At 48.5% G+C, this 26,462-nt stretch overlaps 1 protein-coding gene across 2 annotated transcripts in view; it reads right to left on the reverse strand.

Moving 5' to 3' along the window:
• Nucleotides 1-1,164: 1,164 nt before the first annotated feature.
• The window catches only part of LOC133345632 (drebrin-like protein), a 99,304-nt gene continuing 74,006 nt past the window's right edge, over nt 1,165-26,462 (reverse strand). Inside the window, exons 8-16 of one of the 2 annotated variants that reach the window (XM_061556566.1) lie at nt 25,380-25,434; nt 23,929-24,003; nt 22,240-22,348; nt 20,405-20,497; nt 10,077-10,471; nt 9,634-9,823; nt 8,607-8,716; nt 3,427-3,583; nt 1,165-1,832 (exon numbers count right to left, since the gene is read on the reverse strand). In XM_061556566.1, coding sequence (XP_061412550.1) covers nt 1,693-1,832; nt 3,427-3,583; nt 8,607-8,716; nt 9,634-9,823; nt 10,077-10,471; nt 20,405-20,497; nt 22,240-22,348; nt 23,929-24,003; nt 25,380-25,434 — 1,324 coding nt within the window. In that variant the 3' untranslated portion in view covers nt 1,165-1,692. Of the gene's footprint in view, nt 1,833-3,426; nt 3,584-8,606; nt 8,717-9,633; nt 9,839-10,076; nt 10,472-20,404; nt 20,498-22,239; nt 22,349-23,928; nt 24,004-25,379; nt 25,435-26,462 lie in introns of both variants that reach the window. The other variant, XM_061556565.1, reaches the window with a different exon arrangement.

Here is a 26,462-nt window from a genome sequence, read left to right on the forward strand (position 1 = left end):
TTAACCCTAACAAATGCAAATTGATACATCTTAGAATCTGAGAAGGAAGTCAACTTAATGTGTTGTACATCGTGCATGCTATCGCTATCGCTATATATCGACAATGCGTGGAGGGGGCATGAACCACTGAACCTGGTCAAACGCCACCTGCAGTGAGTGAATGCTGTAGCACGTGAAAAGCGAACGTGTCCTAACATAAAGGCCAGGAAAGTAATCCAACGTCTTTTCCACTGAGAATAACATATTTTATACAACAAGACCATCGCTCTGAACTACAGTAACCAACAAACAAAACAACGATTCAATCTTAGGACAACTTTTTTCTGGTGATGTAGGTTCAGAGACCATCAAGCCCAGCACCGTTATTGTAATGGCGAGCGAAGGCATGTCACGGCACGGGCAGCGAGACTTGTCATTTACACCACGCAGCCAAATCGTCCTTTGGTACCATTGGCTGAAATAAAGCCAAGGCGTATTGTAATCAGTAATGTATAGTACGGCACAAAATAGCCTTCGCCACAGCCTTGTTAATGCTTTGCCAGTGTTGCTTTTCACATGTCAGTCACCCAACAACGTACGTTTCCAAAAGGTAGCACCCCTCCACGCCCCCCCCCCCCCCCTCATAGATGATCGAGACCGAATGTAGTGGAAGTTTCTACGGTAGTGATATCTACGCGGCTTGACGGTTAGCCCGATCAACCCCGCAGGTGAGAGGCTACGGAAGGTTCTCGTTGGCAGCTTGCGATTTGAATGTCCGATTCGTGGGAATCGACTCAGTCCACCACTCCTCTGTGGACAATGAAGTGAGGACCACTCTCTGTGGTTAGAAGTGTTCATCCCACGGAGAAAAAAATGGCCCTCTGCCATGTAAAATGTGCAATTTCGACCACTGGCTTTGATCGATTAGCACAGGCCCAATGCTTGTTTGAGCAGGGACATACTTAGACTAAGTCACCGTCGTTGGTGACTGGGCTGTGGCGAGCAACTCGCTGCACTTGGTAACCTGGCGTAACCGCCAGGGGGCTGGGATTTAAACCAGGAACCCGATAGTGACAACGCAGCGCACGTGTGCAATGGGCATTCGCCTCTGAGCCACCTCCCCCGCCCCCCCCGCGCGCCCCGATCCCCCCAATACCTTCTCTCCAAAAGCAAACAAAAAAAATATTTAAATGCATAGTGTTGTTTAATTATTTGGCCATGGAATTCATACAAAGACATCATCAACAATCAGGGCCACTTACGTGAAAACACTTAAAACGGAGTGGGCGTAACACATTTTATATATGAAAGTAAAGTAGAAAAAAAAATACCAACACACGAGCCAGAAAGTAATGCCAGGCTCAACAATTAAGAAAACGCAAACCGTAGCGGTGCGCGCCGACACTAGACCCCAAAAACAAGCAAGCGGCAGCCGACAGCGTAAAAATAACACAATTCTCTACTTAACCGCCGTGGAATGTGACGCGTCGGAACGATTTAACACCGGCTTGGATTGCTTGCGACAAACTCGGCTTGCCCGGGGCTCAGACCATGCTTGCATGCCAAGAGCATCGGAGCGGAGTAACAGTTTGGTCGTGGCGGCGTCGTCGTCGCGCCCGTTTACTATTCTAGATTTCTCGTACGCCGACAAAAGCCGACTTAATTGTTTAACTTAGCGTGTGGCCGCCGCGGTGAGGGGGGGAGGGGGGCGGCTCAGTTGAGGAGTTGGACGTAGTTCGCTGGGAAGAGGCCGTAGCGTCCGTCGGGCCCGTAGCCGCGCCACCAGCCCTCGTCGATCTGGTCGATGTGCGTGATGAGGTCATCGGGGTCGAAGGTGATCTCCGTCTCGTCCGCTGTGCGTGAGCGACGGGGAGGCACGGGGAAGGAGACGTCACGCGACGAGGGAGACATCCTATCGGGCCACCACTTTCCCTTGTCTCACTATTACGTCGTGCAAATATAAACGCCTCTTCCTTGATTCATGAGAACGATGATGATGACAATAAAAACATTATAGCCGTTCTCAATCCACCAATGGATGAGGGCCTTCCCATGCAACGTAGGTTTGTTTTGTTTACCATACTTCACCGCGCTGGTCAATGCGGGTTGGTGAAGGCGGGGAGGGCAGGACCAGTTCTCACATCACGCGCTACTGATGTTGGCAGTGGCAGGCCGACGAACTTGGGTCGCCGGGTTCATAGCTCAGTGTACTAACCTAACCACCGTATCACCGCTCCATCCAATGAGAACAAATATTTATTAAAGCGACTTAATTCAACTTTGTTGCCATTCTCGAATGAACATTCCCCAGCGAGCGATCTTCTCCCTCCAATGATGGCACTGAGCGAGTATTAAACATTCCACAAGGACCAGCCTAATTATGGGGATGGAGAGTTTCTACCAGTGGTGACGAATGTGTCAGCAATGTCCACTGTGAGCACAGAGACGCCATGGCCGACTACAATTTCATTTCCGCTGACGCTGCAGCAGAACGGAATGGTCATCATTTCAATTCCCGTTTGGGTAACACTCAGCACCCCCCCCCCCCCCACCCCATCATCTCTACGGGTTGATACGTATGACTATGTGGGAAATCTAAGAGTTGCTTTACATACAGAGAAACGGACGCCAAAGAGAAAAGTGCAGAAATCCAACCACAGGCTTAGGGCTGCCGATGGAAATGGGCACATACGGAGATGTGACATCTCTGTGTCTACACACAACTTATAGGAATATGCAGCAAAGGGAGAGAAAAAATAATCCCGAATAATAACTGTCGTATTGCAGATGCCGGCTGCTTCACCGTGGGGGGTTAAAGATCCCAACGACGTTATTTCACGAGAGGGCAGCAGACCATCGGTGTGTTGCTGGCATCACAGGCAAAATTAGCCAGATTTGAATAATTGCTCGCAAATTACTCAATTGGATAAAAGCACGTGTAAAATCGCCCCCTACTGGTGGACGGTACTCGCCCCTGAAACAAAGCTCCTCCGTGAGAGCTTTGCACCGGAAGATTAGCACGGTTGCCTACGTACGGTGCGAAGGAAGTTCGCACATACATACACACAAGAATGGCATGAATACCAAATCTACTGAACTAATACTGACTAAACTAAACACATTTATATTCTATCAGGCAGCTCATTTTCAGGGGTGACCTGGTCACACATGATAGTGCATCGAAGCAAAGTATATGATCATCATAACACACGTGCGAGTTTATAGTAGCAGCCAAAATAGAATCGAAACTCGTGTTGTTTCTAAATGTGGAGGTCGAGCGGGGGGGGAACTGGAGAAACCCGGAGAGATATCTACACGGGCAGAGAGAGAGGACACGTAAATCACCAAATATACAGCAGCAGGCATCGCCAGCGTCTGGGATTCAAACCCATGACCTCCCGCATCAGTGGCTGTGGCGACTAGCGAGGGGGGAGGGCGAGCACGCACCGGCCTGGTAGTCGTAGAGGGCACGGGCGCACTGCCCTTTGCCCTCCAGGTCGTACTGCTCCGTCGGATAGCCGTCGGCAGACTCCTGCTGGTATCCGTCCTGCTGGTAGGTCGGCTGTTCCTGGTACTGCGAGTAGTAGTAGCCGGACGGGTCCGTCTGCAAAACGCAACGGCGAGAGGGGCGCCACGGGCACAGAATGTTGTGAGCGCTCACACACCTACGTCTGAGCAGACGGGGTAAAGGAATGCTTACCAACGATACACTCAACGTTCAATCTCACAACACATTAGATATGCCAATAAGGTTAAGGCAATAAAGAACCGTGCAATACCGTCGTACGAGCACGGCTCCCTTCGTCAATTCACTGCTGGATGAGGGCCTCCCCATGCCACGCGGGCCGTGGCGAGTTGGCTACGCTGGTTAGTGTAGGTTAATAGGTGTGGAGTAGAGACTTTGGGGTACAATAGAAGTACAGTGCAACAATGGATCTTTGCTGCCGTGCCGTCTGCTGTAGACCACACTTTCCCACAACCTATGACACCTGCCGTGCATGGCGGCTGCTCGTCCAAGCACGATCAACCCAGCTGAGCTTCTTAGTTGTCTATGACCAAATTACCCGGAATGCAACCGATCCCATTAGACCTCGGAAGAAATCACAACACGCTTTGCCAAAACCACGAAAGCTACAATGAACCAATTACAAACCACACCTACCGATGTGGACCGTGACCCTCTTCCACGGTGACAGTCGTGGCAATTAAAGCTTATTCTTGGCCAACTGCTCCTCCAGAGCATAAACCATCCCGCGAACTCCGGTTATCCTCGCAAGAGCGACTTTTGGAGAGCAATCGAACGGAGACGGTCACCGCATCGCCCGCTTTTCAGATGCGCTTCTGCGGCCATCTGGAATGCTCTTCCTTCCGATATTTGGAAGCCACTGGAGCCATGCACTTTTAAATCTAGATTGAAAACTCAAATTTCTTTCCAACTGACTTTTATGCTTAGTTTGTTGGCCTTCCACACACCTTCGATTAGCATGGTTGGCTACTTAGAGTGCAAAAAAGTTCAACATACAAACAAGACAAAGAACCCCCGTATAGCCTTAACAGACTGTAGGAGCAAGTGTCGTTCGGGAACACCTATGAAGGCCGGAACGGTACACGAGGAGAAAGATGGACAGCACCACGCCCGACCGCCTTTGTCTCCCCAGTAGCGATGTTTACACATTGCACCAGGTACTCATGTGAGGCTGACTTGACCTAGGGGAGGCCCAGGACCGGTTGAGATAAGCGTCACTGGCATTGGCCGTGAACGGCAATCAAACCCAGGATGTTGGGTTCATGGCGCAGCGCGGGAACCACTATGCTACCGCTCCCCACACACAGACACGACTCCTACACCAGCGGCAGGTGGCCACGCTACAACACACGGAGCTCACGGGGATGAGTCGTCGGCGACTGACGTGAGAGCGCCAGGCATGGAAGGCGTTGCTCACGCGACCCATGCGGCACTGCGATGAAACTGGGACGTTGTCGCATGTGAGCATGTATGTATGTATGTACGCATGATGAACTTCTTTTGCACCTTACGTAGCCAACCGTACTAATCCGCCAAGCTGCGTCGGTGAAAATGTTTGGGATTAAAAAGATTACCATCCTTGTGCTACTTTAAATCACTTTCGAACCTCTAATTTCCTTTCATAAGCACGCGGAATTCGTCGCTCAGCTTTGCAGACAAAGTTTATAAAACGTGATTCTTTTACGATGTTAACTAGCTCGGTGCTGTTTTGCACGCAACATTTACTATAGGCGATGTTGTTTTACTACCATTGTCATATTCATTATGCTGACTGTACCATGCCATTCGGACGTTGACTGAGTACAATTGTTTTTAAGAAGTTTTGTAACTGTTTTCACTGTATCCAGGTTCCAATTGTGCGACGACGTCCCCATCGGGTGTTTGTCTGTGCCAAAAAATAAACGACCAACCAAACAACCTTTGTACACAACCAGTCAAGACCATTTCACTTTCTTTTAAAACTCGACATCGAATCTACACCTATTGAGGTTGGCACGGCACGTGCAGGCAGGGCCAGCAATGCATAGAGCTACCTTGGTCTCACGTGCACGGCTGGCGACAATATCATGGCACGGGCTATTTGCAGAGACGGCAATCAAGACGCCTTTACGGCCAATGTCTGTTCTCAATTTCCTACCCTCTTGCATCCAGCACATTTACTTTGGGCTGCATCGACCTCGGGCAGAGGCCCACCGCACCTTGCCGATCATTCAGATACGAGCCGCAATCGGCGCGTATCATCGGGAATAGAACCCAGGGAGCCGGGAGTTGTGGTTCAACTCACTAACCAGTGGCAGGGGAGGCCCAGTGCTTAAATGTCAGCACCACAGCACCCTTATACCACACAAATACAAATATACCCCCCTCCCGCCCCCAACTTCATAGGGACATACAAACTGTTGTGGCAAAGCGCTATCAGCAAGCATGCGTGGAACGCTAGGAGGTTTGTGTGGTCAGCACCAAGCCTCACCACCTCTGCCTACCCACCAGTGCTGATGTTTATACACGGCACCAGGTACTCATGTAAGGCCAAGTCAGCCCAGGTAAGGCCCAGTGCAAGTGCAGATATCACTGGTCGCTGACGTGAGTTAGCGGTGTAGTTGGGAATCAAACTCAGGTGAGATGGGGTCTTAGTGCAGTGCACTTAACCACCGCACCATCACCCCCCCCCTCCGCGATTACACAGACGCACGCACAAACGCGTACGTGAACCTTAGCTTGCTGGCTGCGCCTGAAAGATGTCTCTCCCTGCTATTGTATGCACTGCAAAGTGTTTGGCTTGGCCAAGGCACATGTGTGACTTCAAATGAAATCAGAGCTTATCTTGGTGTGGGAGAAAGCGGGGGGCGGCACGCACTTTATCTTATCACAAGCAAAGGCTTCACTGACTCGCATATCCCCGACACCGATAGGACAGGACCTTGGATATGGTACACCCTCGTAAAAATATTATTCGCCGATAATGACAGAAACTGATGGTAGGTGAGGCTGATTGCGAGCGTGCCGTTTGACGATAAGGTGAAAACAACAAATGTAAGGCTGTCCTTATGAGATACGAGCCAGAAGCATGGCTCTTAAAACCAATTGTCGTAAACAGGGGGATGTGCGGCTAATCGCGACAACTATGACATCACCCAGCGCGGCAAGCTATGTTCACAACAATCCAATTGTGTCTTTGTTTTATTTTTAAAGATGTTTTGTGAAATGTAAGTCATCTGACGTGTGTCAAAACATACTGAATGGTTGATATTCAAGTACGGCTACAATGCTACGTTTGGAATCTCAGTAATTATAAAGATGTCCAATGTTTGAATATGCTCTCAGTGGGATATTTCTGTATTTAGTTCATTTGGACATCGTTGCAACGTTTTTGTTTTGTTACCGTGCAGTTATTGCTACCGCCACACTTCTCTCTCACTCCCTGCTCTCTGCCAGATCCGATTTGCACAGGCGACAGCCAATTTTACGACTTGCTCCTAAAGTGCGGCAAAGTCCTCCTAATCGCGTGTTGACACTATAAAATGTTTTTTCTTTAATGGGGTTCATATTCTTGGCTCTTTCGGTAAAGTCACGTAGAAGAAAATAATACAATAATAAAAACAAAACAGTTAAATTCTCACGTTTCGATTGCAACACAAGCAATCATCGGGTGTGAAAACCACCGCAAGAAAATTTGAATTAAAAAAAAAATTCTTGCTGTGGTTTTCACACCTGATGATGATTGCTTGTGTTGCAATCGAAACGTCGTGAGAATGTAATAGTTGTATGTTTATTATTTTATTATTTCCCTTCTACGTGACTTTACCGAAAGAACCAAGAATATGAATCCCTGCAGTCACGAAAGCTTTAAATCGAAATTTAATGGGGTTGTTTCTTCTATTGGGGAATACTTTGTGCGCAACACGGAACGCGCAGCGTTATATAACGCAGTTTATGAGCGGTCGACGATTAACTACTTTCTTGAGCTGTGCGGCCGAATAATGGGGGAATTCTGGGTTTACGCGCGGAGTGATACGGTATGCGGCGGCGTACCCTCATCTCAGCCCTCTGTTCTGCCATGGGATATCTACAGGCTGATTTTATAGCGCAAATGTGCTACAAATTTGCATCGTATATATTCATGCCCTGTAATGTATATACAGTAATTCCTTGCTAAACGTGGCACTTTTCGGGGAGCGCATCTGCCTGCGAGTAGCCACGACGATGTGCATAATAACGTTCATTTTGGGTTAGAAGGCGTAAATATAAATGTTTCGTTAACCCACCACCACCCGACGCGGCCAATTAGTAAGGTTTGTCACTTAAACAAAACGCGCCAATGAGTTACGACTTCAGCACACCGGTGTGTTGGAGAGTAAACCCAAAAAACATTTACAATTCTAGTACGACCTTTCGCTGGCGATTACAACCAGCTTCATCAGACGATTTTCCAGAATTGTGAAGAAGATTTCCTGTTTCTGTCTTAAACAGAGGAAAGGCGACGTCATCACCGCGAGCCTAACAGGTGCGTATAGACCACGACGATGTGGCTTCAAGGTTGCGCTTGGTCGTGGGCCACTGGGTGCTACTCGGACACAAGTCTCGGTCACCCGCCATCACCCCCCCTTCCCCCACCTCCCCCCGGTCCTCTACACAAGACCCACGCCCGTTCAATCCCCGCTTCACGGTCACGCCCACAATGCTTTCACGCGCCGCTCCAAACGTTCAAGTGGCCTTCCGGCATCTATGAAGGCCGGCAAGGTACACGAGGGGGTGGGTGGCCAACACCACGCCCGGCTGCCTTTGTCTCCCCAGTGGCGATGTTTACACACCGCACCTTGTACTCATTTGAGGCCGATTCAACCTAGGGGAGGCCCAGGACCGGTTCAGATAATCGTCACCGGTGTTGGTCGTGAGCGGGAATCGAACTCGGGTTGCCGGATTCGTAGCGCTAACCGTTAAAACTACCGCTCCCCATATACACGCGCACACACATTCACACACCCAGACGTTTGCAAAGACAGCCGAGGGACAGCACTTCAAAAAAGGAAAGCAGCCCCGCCAGACTGGACAGGCACGCAGGCTTGCGTGGGGCAGCAGGAAGCCAGGTGCGATCCCTGACCTGTGCCGTGTCCTGGCCGGGCTGCTCGACGTGCGCGGGACGCTCCGTGCCGTTGTTGTTGTTGTTGCCGACCTGGTGCGGGTAGTACGCGTCCGCCGCCGGCTGGTGCTCTGCAGGCGGCACACAGCGGCGCATCATCCGTACAGCCCTCCACCACGCCCGTGCAGAACCGCCCAGAGCCAGAGGGGCAAAGGGGACTAGTTTCCCCCTGGGTCTCACACAAAAGAGGTGCCCCCCCCTCCCCCCACACACAACGTAGTTTATACTCTTTGGTTCTTTCGTAGGTATAAAATAAAATAAATCACGACGTTTCGGGCACAACACAAGCGTCCATCATCAGGTGGGAAAGCATGGTCTGCTGCATGCTTTACCGAAAGAACCAAAGAGTATGGATTCCTGCAGTCACGAAAGCTTCAAATCAAGATACATGTAGTTTGTTTGTGTTTGTGAATAAGGCCCCCCCCCCCACACCCGCTGTGGCGTTTTACCCCGGGGCCTCCATCTCCGGGTCTCCAGGAAACTCTGGGCGGCGCTGGTCACAATCACAAAGTGCAGAAGCTGCTCCCTGTGTATGTGTGTGGGGCTGGTACGGGTGGACGTGCATATGTATATTGAACTTGTTTTGCACCGAACATAGCCAACCTTGCTAATCGGAGGTGCAGGGGAAGGACAACAAACTAAACACAAAAAGCAGTTCTAAACAAATTAGTGTTCAATCTAGACGATGATTTAAAAATGCATAGCTCCAGTGGCGTCCTAATATCAGAAGGGCATTCCAGACGGCCGCAGCATGCGCATCTGAAAGTGCACGATGCGGTAACTGTCTTTGTTCGATGGTTCGCCAAAAGTCGTTGCGAGGATGACTAAACTTCGCGTGATGGTTTATGCTCCCTGACTTGCGTGTTTGTATGTGTTGGTGCGCGTGGGGAGCGGCAGCGCAGCGGGTTAGCGTGCTGCGCTACCAATATCGGTGACGTTGCAGCGAGCGGGCTCTGCTTGTGCCGTCAATCAGGCCGCATTCTCTCACCGTCATCCCAGTCGTTGTCGTCAGGCCGCTCCTGCTCTTCCTCCTCGGGCCTCCACAGGGCCTGGGCCTTCTGCAGCACGGCTGCTGTGCCCGTGCGGCCCGCCGGCGACAGTGGCGACGTCTGCGGCGATGCTGGAGGGCCGGCAGCTGGAGGGGCGGCAGCTGGAGGGGCGGCAGCTGCTGGTGTGGCCTGCGATGGGAACACCTGCTCCGGGGTTAACGATCTCACTCCACTTATCTTCCTCGCCTGGTATGCAGGAGGTCGGGGGTTCGACCCTGACCCTGACACCTTTAGATTTCGTGTTTGCATGTCTCTCTCCCCGTGGTTGTGTTATTGACGAGCATGCCCCAGGCTTTGGCCGTCCGTGCTTGTGCACCCCACTGCCGGTGCAGCACACCGATTTCTCGTTTTGCAATTTCGACTTAACTTTGGTGTCTTTTACCTGCACGTCGTTGATCTGCGGAGCGCGTGTCGGCGATGCCTTCTGCTTCAGTGGCTGCTGCTGCTGCGGCTGTTGCTGCTGCTGCGGCTGTTGCTGCTGCTGCGGCTGTTGCTGCTGCTGCGGCAACTGCTTCTTCGGCTGCGGTGGCGACGGCGGAGGCGACGCCGATATCGACGGTGGCGGGGAAGCCGCCCTTTTCTCTGCCGCTGGGGCCCGGCTCTCGGAGCGACTCTGCCACGGCGGAGACGCAGCAGCAGTAGCAGCAGGAGCAGCAGGAGCCGCCCGGGGAGGGGACGTCTGCCGGGCCGAACGCTCCGGCGACACCGCCTGCCGTTTGTCGGCCGGTCGGTGCGAGTCCACGTCCGTCGATGCCTCGAACTCAGGAATCTCGAACACTGTGGAGGAAACGGGGCCGGATTAAGAATCGTCGTCTTCAAATGGACAACGGAGTCAGAAGTTTGTTTCCCACCAAGTAAAGCTCATACAGAGCTAAGGAGCTCTTTTTTAAGGGAGCGACTCAGCCAGCAGACGATATGAAAGCATAGAAAGGTTTCCACTAGTTATTGAGTCGGAATTCTTGGAGGTACTCTTTGTGAATAAAGATGTTGGTAAAGTATGTGTTGAGCATACTTTTAATAAAACACTATAACGGTGGTGCAGTGGTCAGCATGCTGAGCTGAGGTGGCTTACTGGCCAGTCAACTGGGACAAGTGATATCTCAATCTGTCATGGGCCGCCCCCCTTCACGAACCCGGACTGACCAGCATGGTGAAGGATGGGAAACATAACCCCCATGACCAATGTGGAATGGGGGAGCCTTCATCCAGCAGTGGATTGACAAAAAACTGTAAATTTGCACCATATTTTAACACAGTAACTCGCCTATCTTGGGTAGGGTGCTTAATTCACCAACCAAAAGGTTGCAAATTCAAATTACTGTTAGCAGCCCACACAGATGGTAGTCTTACGGATGAACTGGTCTTCACCACATGAATTTAGAGTAAATTGAAAGGATTTGGCTGCAATACATTTGCACATGATAAGTCACTTCGCAGACCTATCATTGGTGGCCAGGTCGCTTCTGAAAGAGCGCTATATAGCTCAGTGGGCGCCTTACCCGAAAACATTTCAATTGTTTATCGAATACACAATTTTCCACCACTGGCTCACAGCATTGTCCCACGTTCAACCAACAGCACAAAGACGAAATGTCCTCCTGCCATGTCACAGTGTCACCTGATCCGTTTACGTAACACTGACGTGCATTGTAAGATTTATATCTGTTAGGGACGTGCTGCTCTCTGGGAGTTTAAAGTCTTGTCCTGAAGAGGGACTGGACTCGGCCAAAAGAACGCGGAATAAAAACATTTGACTCGGGACTGGCAGGCGGAGATGGGCACCACTCATTGTTCACTCCCCGAGAAGGGGGACAACTTGGATTTGAGGAATTGTGGAATTTGCAACTTTGCTGTGAAAGAAGATTTTCACGAGATTGATATTTTGGTGCCACATATTTGCACGAGTTCACGAGCACTAACGGCATACGGGGGGGGGGGGGGGGGGGCTTCAAACGTTTAAAGCCACAGTCAACAGGCAATCGCGCAGCTATTTCATTGCACAGTACACATTTGTGTTATCGTTGCAGCGCTGCATTTGGGAAACATAACATGAAAGTAAAGTCTTAAAGTGACTTTATCAATCAAAATAATAAATGTGATAAATAGCTGTTAATAGTTTTCACTCGCTGTATATCAAGCTTGACTGAAAGACAAACATCATGAAAATAAGCACCCCGTGATGCTTAAGCCCGCAATAAAAGATCACACCCAAATGTATAAATATCTGCAGGACAATCTGGCTGAACGATGGACGGCAATAATATTTATGTCTGCTCCAAGTCGGTGTATTTGACACCCAGAGTTCAAAACCTCGAATTCTGATAAATGCAACCAGAAAAACAAGTAGATTATATTTGACAGATTAGTTCGTCGAATGCGTCGTGTACTAGGCTGTCGAATATGTGTGTACCACGATGGCAGAGGCTGGAGCTTTTTTTAATGCTGAACAAAAACTTTCTTTTACCAGGTAAAACCGACCGAGCTATGTAGCTCTTTTTCAGAAGTGACCTGGCCACAAATGATATCTCAACGAAGTGGCTTATCATGTGCACATTTATAGCAGTCAAATGATCTAAACGCATGTTTCTAAATGTGGGGGGGAAATCTGAAGACACGGAGAAAAATCCACGTGACCACGGGGAGAACATGTAAACTCAAAATATACAAGTGTCAGGGGGTTGGGATCGTACCCACGACCTCCTGCGTACCAAGCGAGGAGATAACATCTCGCCACCACGGCACCCTATAGATGCGTTGATAGATGTCGCCAGGAGCAGTGGAGTGCTGTCACTGTATTGAAATTGTATTTAGAGAGCAGGAGTGAAATTGGAGCATAATTACTACTCGGATGCTCCTGACTGGAATTTTAATAGCTTTTTATTCCGTGAACAAAGCTTAAAAGTTACGTGTTGAATAGGCATGAGGTAAGTGTACGTATCTCCGAGTGAGATTATTGTTTTATGGGTTGCCTCTTCGTAAAAAAAGTAACAAAAATCAGAGGCGGTGTCTCTGTGCTCAATTGAGGCTCAAGCGGTAATCGTCTCCTTTGGCAATCTTTTTCCTCGGGCCTCCACAATGTTGACATCCTGCAAAGCGCTTGTCAATTGATTGACTTTGGAGTGATAACCAGAAGACTCGACACCACCGACCGACACTGTAGACTGGGAGTGGAAATTGAAACCTTCCAATTGTGAGTGGACAATTTATAACAACAGACTGTAAACATTGTTTTACTCAGATGAAAATAAAATAGAAACAAAAAAAGCCTCAATGTGAGCACAAAAATTACAAAATTCTGGATCGACTTTAGTTTAGAATTGTTGACAGACCAGTTACATAATAGGAGTTTTAGGTTAAATTTGTAAAGAAAATGTATCGTCAAACCCGCCACCACCCTACACAGCTAATTAGTAAGGTTTGTAAACAAAACGTGCCAATTCGTTACTAGTTCAGTACACCGGTGTGTTGGAGAGTAAACCCACAACATTTACTATTCGAGTACGACGTTTCACCATTAATCCAACACACTGGTGTGCTGTACTAGTAACGAATTGGCACATTTTGTTCACGTGACAAATCTTACTAATTGACTGTTGGGTAGTGGCGGGTTCAACGACACATTGATATATTTACGCGATCTAACCCAAAAACCTCTATTGTGGATATTGGTCGTGAAAGCCTCCAATGTGTTAAACGTTACACCCCACAAAACACCGAATAATGCTGAAGTAGAGGACCCTTCTGCCAGCAGTGGCATGAGCAGGCAATTGCAGGACTGCTCCTTTACCTGCTACACGCACTGCATTTGCCTCGTACTTTAGTCCAGGTTACCCTTGCAAAAGAGGTTCATCTCGAAAAGGCCGTCACGTCGTTATGATAATGTTTGTATGCAGAACTTATTTTGCACCATACGGAGCCAAACTGTGCTCATCGCAGGTGCTAATTGGCTGCCAAACCTGCGAATCGTTTTAAATGTAAAACTGCATTCGTAGCAAAATGGCACTATTTTAAATGAAACGTTTACAGCTGCTCTGCCCAAGTTAACGAGTCGGCATTTTTGTGGCTGTAAATTCCGCGTCTAGCGTGTGCCTGTCGTGCCGGTCAGTTTATTTGCTTTAATGTGGTCAAATTGGATACGGCCAGGCAGGAAATCCGCAAATATTGCTGAACAATAAAAACTACCGTTCCTGCCACGCATCCGCCTTCCGCCACCAGGCCACGTGTTACTTTGCTGCTGTCCCTTGATGTGCGACCATCGCTCTCAGATCCTGGCTGCCAGCAAGCTTGGAAATCGGGATAAATCAGCAAGCTTGTCAAATTCTTCGTGACCTTTCAAAAATGTGTGACTTCCACACAGCTTGCACTTGCAAGAGACTTTGCTCATTTGCAACACCCGCCACCGACCTTGAGAGAAACAGTAAGCTTGAACACGACAAAAGGAAAAGCCAACAAAGGCAATCAAAAGTAAAACATCTAGCTTAAACTAGATTTTATTTTTATGCCGTTTTTGTACACAGTGTACTTTTACACGGCAATATATATCCAAGGTCTGCTTTGTACACTTATTCACTATTTCCGTTTGTGTGTTTGTCTTCTCGTCAAGAGAAACTGCCGATTATACCCACACATCTGAGGACTGACTCACCCCATCATCATCTCACCATGGTAAAAAATTACCACTTTGTGGAAAATAAACATGCAGACAAAGCGCTTCCTTCACATATCTGTCCCTCCACATAAAACAGTTTCAGCCGCATCGTTTCAACACAAGCACACCCCTGAAATCATTTAAACATAGGTTCTTATCGGCAGTCAGACTTTACTTGAACCAATGTTGGCCAACTGCCAGATGCTTGTATGTACGTATGGTGAATTTCTTTCACACAGTACGTAGCCAATCAGGCTAATCGGAGGTGTTCATAGGCAAGTAACCACAACTCGATGAGAGTCATCTAATGAGACGAGTGACCCTTGCTACAGAACGTGGAATTCCCACAACTGGCTTAGGGAGTCAGTATACGAGACACTGTCCCACAAAGTCCTATTTAAATTGTGGTGCATTACAAGACTGATGACATCCAGAAACAGAATATTTATTCATCTTGGAGGAGAAATCCGATGAGCTACAATGATCTTTTCACAGATTTCCAGAAGGGGCGGCTCAGCAAGTTACAACAACAAAAATAAATTAAGGATACAAGAGTCAGGTAAACAACAATAATAACTTAAATTTTATAGAGTCATTCATGCAAAAAGGATCCCATAACGCTGTAGGTTAATCTATATATATAAAAAGGAAATTTGTGAATATGTGTGTCTGTTCGAAATGTTTAGCGTACTTCCCGACATGCAACAAACTTGAAATTTGCCAAGTGGGTAGCTTCCAGACTGTACACAATGCAAAAAGTATAAAAATACACATTTGTATTTTGGGGGGGGGGGGGGGGGGCGCAATAATGGGTATATTTTGCACGGCAAGTGAGCGGTGACGTCACATCTGTGATGTCACCCGCATGCGGCAGCGTCACGCAGTGTGCCTGCTGACGTCACGCATCCCCCCACCCTCCGTGTAGGCCGTGCATTAATCCAAGACAATCCAAGTCTCTGGCGAAGCCGGGTAGTAAAGCTAGTTAAATATAAGGACCAAATCCATTATACAGTCACTACCAAAGCAAATGAAAAGCCTACGAGCAAGGAAAATAAACACAATTAAGGAATGTCATTAAAACAAAAAGCCCAAACAACAACAAAAAGTTATCACAACAAAGAAATGAGTCCATGAGGTGGTCTACGACTACACCACGTAGCAGACCACAATCCCAACATTCCAACCAAGGCAGGAAACCGTCACAATTGGGGCAGTGGTGGAGAGGCCAAAAAGTTACGACTCATTTAGACCAATCGGTCAAATGTCCAAAAAGTGGTTACCGTATTTTTCAGCGTATGCCTGGATGAATAAAAAGACCTTTGGTTCAGATGTGAATAATAACATTATGGAGTTGATTTATCGGATGTGGAGTGGTGAATGTATTCCAGAAAGCTCCTCCACTGATGGTTTGAAGTTGTATTTTTTGGGACGGAGAGCAGAACCTATAAAAGATGAACGGAGGAACCCAGGGAGAGGAGTAAACTGAAATCAGAAGAGAAAGATAGGCAGAGGCTAGCACATGAATAATTTTGAAAACAGGAAGTGTGCAAGTCTTGAGAAAGTTAAGAGAGTCGCTTAAAAATAGATAAATAAAAGCAAGGAAGTACAAATTGCACGAGTAGGGTAGTCCCTCGGTTAACGTTATTAATCCGTTCCACGAAAAATACTGTTAACCGAAATAATTGTTAATCGAATAAAGGAATTACATGTTATAAGAAAAATATTACTGAGTCTGCAAGAGAGCTGTTTCCACTGCCAATATAGAAAACATAATGTAAACAAAGCTAGTCGAAGTCTAAACGCTCATAGATGGGCGTCACCGATTGGCTGAGGGCATGGCTCAGCCCCACATGCATATAACCTAATCTAAATTTGAACGTTAGTCGAAACCATGGGGTCCTACTGGAGGCGAAACGTTCACCGAAAAACCGTTAACCGATGTCACTGTTAACTGAGGTACATAAATCCCTGCAGATTTGTCAACACCAAAAACGTGCTTTGGCGACTCCCTGCAGGGGTGTCAACTGTGCGAACGCCGGAACCAAACTTCCAAATCCCTCGCGAGTAGCCGTCGGCGATGAGCACAGCGACCAACAACATATCCAGGCCACGTTCACATCCCGTTGCCTGACACTGAAGCTCAGCAATAGAACGCGTACGAGGGGACGTCTACCGGGGAGACGGAGCGATGAGATTGGCCCGTGTCCCGGTTTCTAGCTGGAACGTTGCATCGCAGGATCACGAGTGTGGCGGCCGCGGTGCTGGCGGCTTGGGGAGGCCTTCATCCAGCAGTGGATTGATCATGGCCTGATGATGATGATGATGAATATAGACATTTAAGAGATGCCATGGATTGTAAGTGTAAGTTGAATAGTCTGCAGGCAAAATGTATCTGCCAGTGAATCTTAGAACGTGGGAACCCGTTGGCCGACTGTCATGCGCCCTGTTTGTGCAAATGTTTATGCTGCTGATTTGCAAGTGCAATGACGTGTCCCGGAAACATGGCAAGGCCAGTGAATAAACAATCTCTTATTTTAACCATACGTGGGGGCAATTATGGTTTACGGCACGCATAGTTCAACATTTGTTTTTGTGAAAGCAATTCGTTGAATAAAAGCGCACCAGATTACACGAATCCCAAGGTTACAAACGTGAAACGTCACAATGTGGGTCAATAGAGGACATGTGTCTGTGTTCATTTGCGCCAGCAAATCTAGCAACGTCTTGGTAGACAACAATGATTCATTTGGACCTAGTGAGTTGGCGCAAGACTAAACAAAAGCCTCTCACTTAATTGCCAGATACGACACGTATGTTTGTGTTGGAGAGAGCTGGGAAATGCCCAGAAAAAAAATGTCCAGACCGTTCGACCGATGCAGAATTCTGTATGTCTGCCCGGGAAACATCTGCAAGTCGTCATAGGTCAAATTCACTGCTAGCTAATGAATCACCGATTGGTACAGCGTTGTATGATGTGAACTCCCTCGCCTGGTATGCAAGGAGGTCGTGGTTTTGATCCCAACCTTGACGCCTGCTGCTGTATACTTGGAGTGTTGCATGTCCCATAAAAGTGTGCAACCTAAACCCCTCACCAATAACTTAGCGTGAATTACAGAACATGTCACTAATCACAAGCCAGATCATAATCGAGCAGTGCTCATCTATACTGACCATTCTGGGCCAATGGTAGAAATGTCACACTCTCAGTGCAGCCTCATGCTCCTGAGCACAATGGGATAAAGGGGACAAAATCATCCATTGCCATTATGTGAAATTGGCGACCTCGATAATAATGAATCCAGTTTTATAAAGCGCCTTTTAAATTGGTATTCTTAAAGTGCTGTACATCAGAGGTAAAAGAACAAACGGTTATAAAAAAAATAAAACACTGATGCACCAGTAAAAACTCAATCACAATACAACAAAACCAAAAATAAAAAAAAACAAGCTACGATAAAAACTGGTCAAAATGTCACAATCTCCATAAAACCCATTCAATCAGAGACAAGGCAATGAATAAAAAAAAAGGTTTTTAGGCTTGATTTAAAATAAGGGAATAGCGCTCCACAGATTTGCTGAGAAACAACAAAAGGACACGGTCCTCTAGTGTACTACACCTCAAGCAATCCACAATCAAGGGAGCGAACATTTGCGGACGAGCACAGCTGTTCCACCTACGTAGCGCGAGCCAAATCAATGAGCGCCAAGACGCGAGAGCCAAAGCGGTCACTGCCACGCACGCCACACGGACAGACGACGCATTTGGGGGGCGGTCGACGTCTCACAAACAGAGAGTTTTTGACCCACGTCTGCCAAAACAATCTTTCTCCACAGCAGACGCCCGCCTCTGCCAGAACACCGCGCCGTCTGTGCGTTGGCGCCGCGCCGCCCTGCGTCGGAGGTGCACGCCCTCGCGTGGAGAGGGCACCCTCCTCGGTTACACCGCTGCCTCCCCGAGGGTGTGGTGGCGGGGCGGGCGCTGCCCAGATTACGCGCAGCCTTCACTAAATGGGTTCCCTTTGACTCCGCGATCGGCGGATCGGCTAACCTCGAGGGCTATTCAAACGCGAGGGCTGTGCCCATGGGCGGGTGTGGTGGCAAAGATTGGCTGGCAACCCGCGAAAACACCGCATGCCATTTCCATTCCCCCCCCCCCCCGCCATGCCGTGTAGTGATCGTCACTGCCGTACGCTTTACCGCGCGGCGAGCGGCTGCGTGGATTTCACGGTGGTCGTGTTGCGGGATTCTCACCGTCAAATCAAAATCAGCAGTACGTTCGGTATCTGCATCATTCTTATAGGCCTTATGTTTCACAGAGGAGTATAGTTTGCCAGTAGTGGCTAATGTTGCAACGTGGTTTTAATCAACGAAACACATTTTATTTAACATATCTCTTTTTCAAATTTGGACATATTTGGAAAAATATGGACACATTTTTCACGAGATCGATGGTTGTGTTCCCTCAACTGCCTGACCGTGTATGCAGGGAATGATTAAAGCGTGCCGTCTGCTCTCTTCGCAGCAGATGCCCACATATTCCATAGCAACTTTGTCGGAGACAACTAGAGTCGCTTTCTGTAGGCTTCCATCATGGCCAAGAGCCACGAATTTTAAAATTATTTGCAACCAATGCACAAAGAAACCAGTAAGCGAGTGCAGTTTTTCGATTCCCGCAGACCAGAGACCGTTTCTCGCAATCGAAATATTTACGTCGCAAAAGAAACTCTAGTGACACGCCAGTAAATGCGCTCCCTTCACTCCCAGGGACTGCCGCACCCCCTGTCCAGCGAATGTCAGAACTGGGCGTGTTTTTTTCATTGCACCAACTGCCACGGTTCCGCCGTGACGCAATCGCACGCTACGCGCACACACAAAAGCTACCTCTCGAAATTAAAACGTTGCACTTTTCAAAATGCATCGTGGGATGAGGCGCGCGTGCCGGGGGTTACAAAAATGGTGACCGACGGATGAGAGTAGGAGGAAGGAGAGGATGAACATCCCCCTGACATTTTGCACAGAAATAGAAAGGCAGACTTTACAAACAAAGCACTCCTCGACCGAAGGAAGCGCTAACGTACGGCTGCGATAAGATAGGTTTATCGTGCAGACATCCACTAAAAAGTAGTCCCGTGGTGTTTCACTCAAGACTGTCCACAATTGCGAAGTTGCACCCCTGCTCTTCGTAGGGAGTTACAAGAATGGATGCCTCTACGACTCAAACTGAGGGAATGGGGCACGCTATCGTACTTAATTTTCTATAATACATATTAACGACTGCAAACCCTTTGCCAATGCAGTGCTGGAACGAACGCTGCGCAATTCGCAACACGCCAAGGTGTGCATACATTCAGATGTTGTCAGCCCATGATGAATGAGTGTTTATACTTGTGGGAGAAAGCCAGAGCACCCGGAGAAAACTCACGCGCGTGAGGGGAGACATACAGATGGAGCAGATGGACATGAGGCCACACTTTGCTGTAACCGCCTTCTCCTGGTTCAGCCAAGGCATGGCACCTCGACGCCCACGGGGAAGGGAGCTTCGCAAGATGGTGCAGTGAGCCACCAACCCTCGCTGCTACCACAGTGCTGGATCACAGGCAGCCACGTGTAGCACGGCCGCCACCACTGCCCGACTTCCCGACAGTGTTTACTATTCTAGTGAGAGGCTCAACACTGAACACAATCTAAACTGAAGTCCGCTGAGCTATTATCTCTTTTTCAGAAGGGACCCGGCCACAATCGATCACTCAACGAAGCAGCTTATCAAGTGAAAATTTTATAGCAGCCGAATTATTTAAATGCGCGATGTTGATTTCTAAATGTGGACGGAAAAAACGGACGTCCCGGAGAAAAATCCATGCGACCGCGTGGAGAGAGACATGCAAACTCCCAATATACAGGTGTTGGATTTGGGATTGAACCCACGACCTCCTGCATACCAGGCGAGGGAGATAACATCTCTTCATCGCCGCCGCAACGTACTGCACTCGCCGGCCACCAGTTGCAAGAGCGCTGCGTGTGTCTTTTCTGTAGAGGGCAGCTGTGGGCAAGCGAGTGAGTACCTGTAGGAGAGACTTTGCCCGTGCCGCGTGGCGCGCTGCACTCCCAGGCTGGGAGGCTGCCCTCCTTCCGCAGGAACGGGCTCTTCAGTTTCCCTGCGCACAGCACGCACACACAAAGACAAAGATCACCCGTACAGCCACACAGAGTGTTGGGGCAAGTGCTGGGCGGGGCAAGTGCTGCTTGCACCTCCGATTAGCACGGTTGGCTACGTACGGTGCGAAAGAAGTTCAACATACATACGTACATAGCAAGTACTTGTGAAGGCCTGCAAAGCAAACGCGGGGGCTGTGTGGTAATAAACACGCCCGGCGACCTTTGTCTATCTCCAGTGCTGACGTTTACACACCGCACCAGGTACTTATTTAAGGCCGAGTCGACATAAGAGAGGCACAGGACCGGTACAGATATCCGTTACCGATAGTTGGCTTTGAGAGGGAATAGAATTCAGGTAGCTAGGTTCGTAGCATAGTGCGCTAACCCCTACACGCACACAAACACAACAAACATGCCCGGCATTGACTCTTTTGAATGTGATGGTCTATAACAAAGCTGTGTGCATTGCACGCTGAGTTTGATGATGCCACGAGACATGCACGGCACGATTAGAGAGTCAGTTGCAATTGTCACAATCATGTCTTTCGCCGTCTGTAAAATTAACTTTATCATTTAATTATTGCTCTCATTTTATTTTCAGTTTGCACCTCCCTATCTGTCTGAGGAGTTTCTCGCCATTCACATGCATGTTTGGAATTGGTTTTGTAAAGATCCCCCTGTTTAGCCTTCTAGACTTTTGTATGTATGTATGTTGAACTTCTTTCGCACCGTATGTAGCCAACCATGCTGTAGCGAACACCTATACCAGATATCAATTGAAAGCCGAGTCAACCTAGAGAAGGTCAGACAGGGTTACAATCCTGTCTGTTTAATTTGCTACTGGTGCTATGTATGACTGGGCATTACACTTAGGCCATCTGGTTGTGTAGCACAGTGTGAACTCCTGCTCAACAATTCCACACACACAGACACAAATGCCTCGCTCCGGCGCACAAAAATCCACTAATGCCACTCCAGCCCTCCATAAAGATACACACAATCATGCAAACGATTGAACAGCATTTTCAGGCAGTATATAGATTACACTTACCCAAGGCACATCGCAACAACAGAGCAATACACTTCAACCACCATAGAGCAAGCACTCTACTGGAATAAATGCTATCAGAATAAGGAAGACCAATTTCCCTGTTTAATATGAAGAGAAAATATTAATTTTTACGATAACGAAGTCTCACATTTTCCGAAACGTGAACGCAAATCTCCGGTCATCCTCGCAGCAGCGGCGGCAGCTTTTGGCTGCTGGCCATCGAACGAAGACGCTCACCGCATCGCACGCCTTCAGATGCGCTTCTGCGGCTGTCTGGAACGTTTTTCTTTCTGATATTAGGAAGCCACTGGAGCTTTGCACTTTTACATCATCTAGATTTGAAAATTCAATTCTTTAGAAATGTTTTTTGTGCTGCGTTTGTTGTTCTTCCCTCGCACATCCGATTAGCACGTTTGGCTACGTACGGTGTGAAAGAAGTTCAACACACATACGAACACAGGCCAAACCCATCACACCTTCCTCCTTCCACTGCATACACCCCCCACAGTGCGACATACATACACCCTAAAACGTACAGACCCAAGGCATTCGGGGCACCAGCCGTGCTGCGTATGAGCCGCTTCGCCCGCCGTTCCTTTGCGCTCGGTAAAGAGGCGCTAAAACATTCGTGGATGCTCTCTGGAGTAGCTCTGATTTCCCCCGCGTGGTTGAAGGGGCCCCGGCACTGACCGGGGGAGTAGGGGGTCGGCGTGGTGTGGTCGTACGACATCGCGCGCTCCTTTTGCTTGAAGATCTCGCGCGGGTTCAGCGACCTCTGCTGGATGACCGTGGCTGCTTCCTAACGGAGAGCGGTGCAAGAAAACGAATAAAATGGAAGTAAAACGAGCGTTAGCCACGCAAGCTTGCCCTCCTGGAGGCCAGTGTCTCTCACATTCTCCCAGTGAAAACGCCGCCCACGCGGGTGCAATTAAACACTTCATCACCTGTCTGCATTTCTGCGGACAAATTTCAGCTGCGTGAAAGACACCTTTGTTGTATCACACATCCTACAACATTCACTCTGTCAAGCTTGCTCTAGCCACGGCTGGAGGTAGCTGTAGAGTCTTTCTAGAGGGTATTTGGCCTACGCTGGCCAGACAGCCTGGAAAGAATCGGGAGAACCCACTTGACCCGCTGATCGAGTATTGCGTGCCCATGTGCACTGCTGGGTGAACAGAGGTGGGGGGGGGGGGAATTTAAGAAACTTGGGCATCGATTGAACCGCCACTCGGGGAGGTCCGTGCAGCGACCTCTGGATTGCACGCACAGTGCGCGAACCATCAGCACACCGCACTTAAATTCTGTTCAAATAGAATCCAGAGGGCCTCTGTGCTCACAGAAGCCCAGTGAGACAATCATGTGGAATTGACTGTCCTGACCCTGTGGGTGCAAATTCCACATTCCTACTGCCGGCCATGTCTCTTCATTACAATGCCCACGATTGACTCCCCATTAAAGTGATCACAATCTTTATTTAGGCCGGAGGAATCACTCCATTTTTGGTGACCCCAGAGAGACGGCGGTGGACTGAGCTGGCCCCTGATCGAGATATGAACTCACAACTGTCCCCCGACTTCACCCGGAGTGCTCTATACCATGGTGCTACCTGGCCAGGTAAGTACCACGTGTGACCGATATCCTTCACTTCACGTTCTGAATTTTAACTTCTCAATTGTATTATATGCCGACGGTATCATACGGAGCATGAGACCCGTGGGATTAGTGTCGCAAAGCGGCATTGTAAGTACAGTCCAATGGCTTCACACAACCGGGATGGAAAGGCCGTAACCCTACGTGGCAGCAATGTAGTAACAATCACTGATATGTCGCACCGGGTTTTGCTCTTTGTTAGGAATCATCAGCACAACCTTGTGTGCTTCTTACTGCCAGTTTTCTTCTTTCGTACGGCTGACATAGGTGCAGGGCACCGACTAACAATTTCACGTGCAGGTGTGTCAAGCCAGCATATAACCGTGTCAGGGGCAGCTGGAGTGAGTGCATCGCAGCGATGTCTTCTTCGTATTTGTGGATCTGGGCATTGCGTCGTTATACATTGTTACGGTCCTTTCTGGGGTAGTGATAGGGGTTGGGGTAGCGATTGGCGTAAGTATTTTCTTTCGTATGGCTAAAGATGTAGATGCAGAGCAACAACTAACAATGTCACATCCAGCTGGTCAAGCCAGCAGGAGCAGCGGAGTTGTATCGCTGTAAAACCCTGCCAGTGTGCACGAGGCACTTTACCCCGGGGCGGCTGGGCACCCTCTGCTGTATGCGCCCTGCTACTGCACGCAATCTTCGGTCTTTCAAGTCTAAAGTCAGCTGGGTAAACGTCCTTCTTGGCTCAATATGAAAATACAAATGGGCACAACCACCACTCACGGCTGCTTTCTCCACCGATTCGCTCTTCTTGTAGCCACGGCGCATTCGCTGCTGATAATCGTTCTCCTCTTGCTCCTGCCAGGGAGACACAACAAAGACAAAGATCCCCCGTGAAGCCTAAACAAACTGTTGGGGCAAGCTCTGTTATAGCGAGCAGCACCTATGAAGGCCGGCACGGCACACGAGAGGAGGTGGGTGGCCAGCACCACGCCCGGCCGCCTTTGTCTCCCTATTGGCGATGTTTACACACCGCACGAGGTACTCGTTTGAGGCCGAGTCGACCTAGACGAACCTGAGGACTGGTTTAATCATCACTGTTGTTGGTCGTGAGCGGGGAATCAAACTCGGGTGACGTGGTTAGTAGCGCTGAGCGCCAAACCTCTAAGCTCCTGCTTCGCAGAGACACAAACAAATACAGGAGATTGACACTAACCACAACCTGGTCAATGAGTCTAAACCCCAGGATATGGGACACGCGCATGGCTAAACCAGACAAAGAAAGTAATCATCTCAAACTCCGCTTGTCAAAAAATTAGATTTTCCAATTCTACACGGCGATTGCAGTTTTGTGGCAGCTAATTGAATGCTACAACACTGAATCAGTCCGGGAATTAGGTCACTGTAAAAGCTACTCTCACAGCCTGGAACCGGGAACGTGGCATTTATAGCTGCAAATATTCACCGGGAAAAGTACATTTTGACCAGGTTTCTCGTTTAAAGGAGATGCAATCTATTTGATGGGTTTTCGCATTTGTTAACCGATGGGAAGAAATGGAACTTTGAACACTAAACCAAATGCAAAGGGCACCGAATGGAATTGACAACACTTGTTCACGTGGAGACTCTTTTAACGGTGAGGGTTGGAAATTCCAAGCAAATGTATTTTTTCTCCTTGTTCGGTGAGGCGATGAAAACAAAACCCCCACTGGCTTTTATTGACTCCGCGGGTCGGCCTTGACTTTTTTTTATACGGAGGCAAAAAAAACAACAAAAGTGCCGCGAAACAACCATCAAGTCCCGCGCAGGGCAATTTCACATTTGATGTTCAATCACGCCCGGTTCCCCCGCGGTTAAAATTACTCGTCCAAACGCACATTACGATATCACCGCAAGCGAGCGCGCGCGCATGAAACAGAGCGGCGCACTCCAGGGGAATGTTAACGACTGCAAGTTCAGCGTGCGCAGTCGGGCACGGAGACACCCTTACGCTGGGACTGTGGGGCAAATGTCGTCGTACGGAACTCCCTCGTATTGAATCTTGCTTCAAGAGCATCCAAAGTTGGTATCGCTCAAATCGTTGCACACTCATTTGCAGGGCATCGCTAATTCACGGGGTTGCTTGTAAGAAAGGCAGCAGAGCAAGTTGACCGACAACCTATCACATGTGCACAGAGGGCTGGATTCATTGCCCCGTCAGTTCACAAGAGTAATGCGTGCGCTACAAGACTCACCCATTTCTGTTTTTCTTTACTTCTGTCCTCTGAATCGGCCTTTTCTTGATATTTCCTGCCGACCACAAGCGCAACCATATTACTCCGCATACACCGCAAGTGTGGCAGTCCCCCTCTTACGCACCGTGCTTTTGTTGCACACCGTGTACACACGTGGACACGTGCATGAGCCCCACGTTTTGCGAATGCACGTTTACGTCAAATGCCGCAAGAGGCAGCCGTTATTTACCAACGTGGACCTTGAAGTGCACGCCACGTCATTTCACTCATGCCGTGGACAGTGGCACTCGTTTAGCCCGTACCGACCGGACCTGCGTCTCCCCAAGGTCTAACTTTTAAAGGAGATTGTGTTTAAAGTATCTAGAAAAAGGTTTTATGTAAGCAAAAAAATAACTAAACCATATGACAACTGTTTTCCTCAAGGCATGAAAGGGAATAGTGTAAAACTGGATGCAGTTCGTGATAAATATTGAAGCCGTGGTTTAAAATAAATACAAGTAGTTTACAGGCCTTTGGCAATCCACTGCTGTATTAAGGTCTCTCCATGCCGCATGGCCATGGCGGTTATACCATCATACCTCACTGAACTGAACTGTTGCCGGGTGGTGAACCGTGGGGTGCTTTGGAAAGCGGATTTTTTTATCATGAAAAGCAACAGAGCAGTGTGGCTGCAGTGAAAAAACGGTTTCCCATCGGTGCACATTCCCGGCTATGACATATATATAATTTTGCAAGGACATTCACAAAGAAAATGTACAAATGTGGCCAATATATCAACGTGGAAATAAACCACCAAGATTAAAGTTGTAGTTGTCAGCAAAGATATAAATGAAGCCGAAAGCAAATGATGATCGTAAGTAAAATGAACGCCGCTGAGAGACTAAGACCGTTCACTAAAGGAGTTAAACCTGCACCAAATTATTCTTTGGTTCTTTCGGTAAAGTCACGTATATAGATAAAATAATAAATTAAATTTAATATTTAATTTAGTGTGTCTCTCTCCCTGCCTCCTAATTTTTTCAAGCTTTCGCGCACCGTACCACTCATCGTGCTACTCATTGACATGCTAATTTCTCTAACCCC

This window comes from Lethenteron reissneri, chromosome 22 (genome assembly GCF_015708825.2).
Source record: "Lethenteron reissneri isolate LAM-NWPU_2019-01 chromosome 22, ASM1570882v1, whole genome shotgun sequence".
Lineage (NCBI taxonomy): Eukaryota > Metazoa > Chordata > Hyperoartia > Petromyzontiformes > Petromyzontidae > Lethenteron > Lethenteron reissneri.